The 4621-nt window shown below is 39.8% G+C and overlaps 1 protein-coding gene across 1 annotated transcript in view; it reads left to right on the top strand.

Moving 5' to 3' along the window:
- The window catches only part of dnai4 (dynein axonemal intermediate chain 4), a 17864-nt gene extending 13249 nt beyond the window's left edge, over window positions 1–4615 (top strand). The window contains exons 12-17 of the mRNA XM_014013853.1: window positions 394–554; window positions 1632–1702; window positions 1828–1926; window positions 3837–4063; window positions 4136–4289; window positions 4466–4615. Of these exons, the coding sequence (XP_013869307.1) occupies window positions 394–554; window positions 1632–1702; window positions 1828–1926; window positions 3837–4063; window positions 4136–4289; window positions 4466–4594 (841 nt within the window). The 3' untranslated portion in view covers window positions 4595–4615. The remainder of the gene's footprint in view (window positions 1–393; window positions 555–1631; window positions 1703–1827; window positions 1927–3836; window positions 4064–4135; window positions 4290–4465) is intronic.
- The last annotated feature ends 6 nt before the right edge of the window (window positions 4616–4621 follow it).

The following is a 4621-nucleotide window of genomic DNA, read 5'->3' as shown; positions in this document are numbered from 1 at the left end:
GTTCCCCCGGAGGAGCTGGAAGAAGTAGCTGGGGAGAGGGAGGTCTGGGCCTCCCTTCTGAAGCTGCTGCCCCCGCGACCCGACCCCGGATAGGTGGAAGAAAATGGATGGATGATGGATGGATGGATGATGGATGAATGGTTGCTTTAAAAATTCTGTTTGCTTGTTTGTTTGTTTGTTTGTTTGTTTGTTTGTTCAGTGCTCAGGTACGAGGTTTGTAGTGACTTGGTGTTAGATTATAAATAAACTAAATTGAACTGAACACTTTGTCCACACTGGGCTAAAGACAGTTGGACAGTTGGTTTTAAGTGAAGGACCTCTGACATGAAATGCTGCTTGGTTCTCTGAGCTGTAACGGCAGCAACACATTTCTCAGTCTGGATGTCTCTGCAGTAAATGTTCTAACAGGCACACTGGACCAGTGTGGCAGCTCAAGTGGAACCAACAAGAGTTGAGCTTCACAGGAGTGGCAAAGTCAGAGTCTCTTTTCTCCGTGGGTGAAGACGGCAGATTCCGCCAGTGGTCCGTCGTCAGAGGTGGTCTTGATTGTGAAGGTACTGTTTGTGTTACATTTACTGAAGAAGCTGAAACCGGACTGATTAAAGCTAAACAATGCTAATTAAAAGCTAAAAATAGAAAAATAATAGCTAAAAAGATCAAACTAGCTAATGTTAGCAATGACATAAAAAGGTCTGCCGCTGTTTGAGTTGTTAGAACGACACCAGATCTAATTATTAAACAGTATTATGTATCTGATGTCAGCAGCTGGAGGTTGAATCTGTTCCTTACAGACAGCTTTTTCAGATGTTATTACAAGATTGTAATATCTGTTATTACTGTTTAATTTGCGCCAATAATTTTGTTGCAACTAAAACATTTGCTGTAACTGATGAGGACAGATTAATGCGTTGTTATGGCAATATTTATTTAACAAAGACAGAAATATGTGGTCCAAGAATGAAGGTACTCCGTGAGATGATCAGCTGAGTTTTATTGTAACAACAGGGAACACAGAGAACCTGGCCTGTCTCTGTGCCTCTGCTTCTCTCTGTCACTGTCTCTCCACACTACTCACTGTGTCTCGAGAGGCCTCATATATATATTAACAAACACCATTCTGACATCTTAGCAAGATTTGATACAAGGTCAATGGAAAACACAAATATAAACACAAGTGATATCTAAGAATGACTGTTGTTAGCAAATCTTGTTCTGACTTTAATCATTCTATCTGCAGATGAACAGCATGTCATGAAAACCTACAGTAGGTCATTAAAGGATGTCATGAATTACTTGCTTAAACATAAAAGTATTAGTTCCATTACATCTCCCCCATCTGATCATTAAATCACCAATTAAATGATCAATAAAACAAAAAAACACTTTAATGTATTAAAAAATGATGTCAACATAAACCTAAGTATATGTACTTTTCTAAAATCTCAACCCCAGTATTTCAATTTTTATTCCTCCCACAGTAATTACTAACCACAAAACATAGTTATCACACAAAAGTCTTTGGATCGTCTTGAACACAAACAGGCTCGTCTGTTTTGATGTGTGGCTGTCAATCTAACACCATGACATGTCTCCTTGAAACATTCATTAATATTCAGTCATAATTGCTGCAGAGCTGCTGAAGCTCAGGAGGAGGGATACAATACAGAGGATGCCTGCTCTGTGTTTTGACTTTCATCCCACCGTGAGTTGTTACAGAAATTCATTCAATGCTTTCCACTGAAGCAGCTGCAGTTCTGCAGATTCATATCCCAGTTTAATGTCCAGCCTAAAGCAGCCTTCTCCCCTGTGTAACACGTGTTTCTGCAGGACTCCAACATCTATGTGATGTCTACATGGGAAGGTCACATGCACAAGCGCTCCTGCTCCAACAATCAGCAGGTTTTAGCAACTTACAAGAAACACTTTGTAAGTCTGACACGGTTCAGATATCATTAATAAGCTACTGGACAGCTTTTAATGGAGCTTTCACAAACTTATTGTCACATCTGATCAACCTCAGCCAATACAAAAGTAGCTACAAATCACTTTTACAGATATTGAGCTAAAGTTTATTGTGCTAGTAGCTGACAGTCATCCTCAGCTTCTACTCTGAGTGCTAACACATCCTGTGAGATCTGACCTGATCCAATCAGTTTTCTTTTACAGTTTGATAGAATCCATCTACATGTAAAAAACATGTTAATATTCTAAAACTGCTGCTGTAACTCTGTCTTTTCTCAACATTTGATGATCTGAGGTTGATCAACTCTTTTCCTTTAAACAGATAAACGTGAAGTTTAAACTTTATTTTCTCAGCTTTAAAGTCAAAACATGACTGAACTCAGCAATAAGTCTGCTCTGTTTGAAATAAATCTTTTGCAGGAGAGTGAGGAATGCTGCCCAACTCCAACACCACTATTATAGTCCCAAGTGCTCTGAAGGGCTGATCACTGTCATTCAACACAATGGTTACAGGTTGTTTAGGGTTTTTATTTTTATTTTATATTTTTTGCATTCTGGCCTCACAAGTGTTAAAAACCTTTTAACAAAAAACAGTCATGGAAACACCTGAGCATGAAACTGTTATCTGGGCTGGATGAATGGATCTCAGGCATTATGTCACACACGTATGAAAGTGAAGAGCTGTTTCTAAAGTCGTGACCGAAACAGCTTGAAATCACAGAATCATTGTTTTGAACCTGTTTGTTACTTTTCAACACTGGCCACAGAACAGGTCTTTATTTATTATTTCTTTTGCTGGATCTGTAAAATAAAAAATTGTTGGGTGTTGGACTTTAAAATGCTGTTACAAAATCGATTTCGAATAGCAGGGATGTCTTTGGTGTTAATTTCATCAACAGAACCTGAATCATTGCTGAAATCTCTGGTCTCTAAAGGGAGGACTATTAGGAGACATTGCTTGGCTTTTGTCTGAATAAAAATGGCAGCAAAAGTAAGAATTTTTTGTGTTCGTTCAGTTTACATCTTAGTAAAAAAAAATCTATCTTTAGAAAGTTTAAATGTTGCTACATTTGTCAGAAAAATTCATTTGTGGGTTGGGCAGCTCCTCTGTGACCCAGCATGAACAGGCTGGTTTAAAAAATGGATGTACAGACGGATGGAGTTGATTAAAACTTGTTAATTTTTTCTCAGCCAATGTCAAACTGCTTATTGACTGAATCTTGTTGTTTGTTGGACTGGATGATTGAAGTCTGAAGAAACAAGACTTATTATCTGCAGTTAACAAACTGAGGCCTCAGTAGCATGTGGAAGAACCATACACAGCCACAACAGTGTTGTGCAATATGTAGTGCTCAAAGTATTTGTTGTGAATTACTCTCAGTTACTACCACACGTGGCTGAGTTCTATTAGTTTTTGTGTTGGCTGAGGTGGATTAGCTGCCATCTTGAATAAGAGTGACTCCAAATGTTTATACATGTAAATCCAATCCTTACTGTGAGAGTTTCATTAAAATCTGTCCAGTGGTTTATGGGATATTTTGCTAACACACGGGGTTGATGTCAATAGTAACTGCCGAAGTTTTGCAGAAAAATACTTTATAATTTGTAGTGTTTGTAGAACATTGAGGACGATGCTCATCTTTCACCAGTCCAAATTTGAGCTCATTTTAGCCAGTTTTTGTGTTTGCTAAGACTGTTCAGCTGTAGCGGCCATCTTGAATGGAGTTGACAATAACTTGGATGAATAATTTTTCCTTTACTTTTTCATTGATCTAATTGTTATTTCAGAATAAATTTGTTTCTCCTACATTAAACTGCAGGCTGACGTCTGAGCATTCGCAGATGAGTCATGTTGAAGTTTTGTTTTACCTCAGAGTCCTGTGAACTGCATCTCATGGTGTCCACTCAACCCTGATGTGTTCTTGAGCTGTTCCTCTGACTGGACCATCCAGCTGTGGAACCAGGACAGCCCGGACCCTGTGTTAGGATTCAGCTCCACCCACAGGGCTGTAAACGACATCAAATGTTCCCCAAAGTGGGCCTCTGTATTTGGAGCTCTTACTGAAGAACAACTTGAGATCTGGGACCTGAATGCAAGCAGGTAAGTCAGGTTGATCAAACCTGCTGTTTTTGTTCTGTTTGATTTCTTATCATTTAAACTTGTTTCCCTCAGTCAGGTGCCAGTCATTGTGCAGCCCTCTGCTCCAGGAGTGAAGATGACGTCCCTGCTGTTTGCGTCACACATAAACTGCATTGTGGTAGGAGACACCTGTGGACAGGTGACCGTCTACCAGCTCAAACACCTTGGAGGCAAAGGAATCGAACAGGTGAAACAAAGCAACAAGTTGAGAGGCTGACAACTGCAGGGACTAATTTAACTTTATTTAACTTATTACCACTGTGTTAGTTTATGTAGGAACAGACCCAACATGAAACTAAATGAAAAGCTATGTTGGATCACACTGCTAGAAATTAGACCCATTACGGACGATTTTGTTCTCAGGGAAACACCATCAATCAGCAGACTGATACCAGAGCTCCGTTGAGTGTCGGCCTGGTCTCACCAGACCTGAGCCACGGGACTCTGGCTGATGAAGGTCCACAATGTGCTGCAACAGCTTCTGATCCTTGACTTTCAACCTACTGACCCCTGGAACCC

This window comes from Austrofundulus limnaeus, unplaced genomic scaffold (assembly GCF_001266775.1).
Source record: "Austrofundulus limnaeus strain Quisiro unplaced genomic scaffold, Austrofundulus_limnaeus-1.0 Scaffold106, whole genome shotgun sequence".
NCBI lineage: Eukaryota > Metazoa > Chordata > Actinopteri > Cyprinodontiformes > Rivulidae > Austrofundulus > Austrofundulus limnaeus.
The sequence above is the reverse complement of the archived record's forward strand: the minus strand, read 5'-3'. Positions and strand labels throughout refer to the sequence as shown.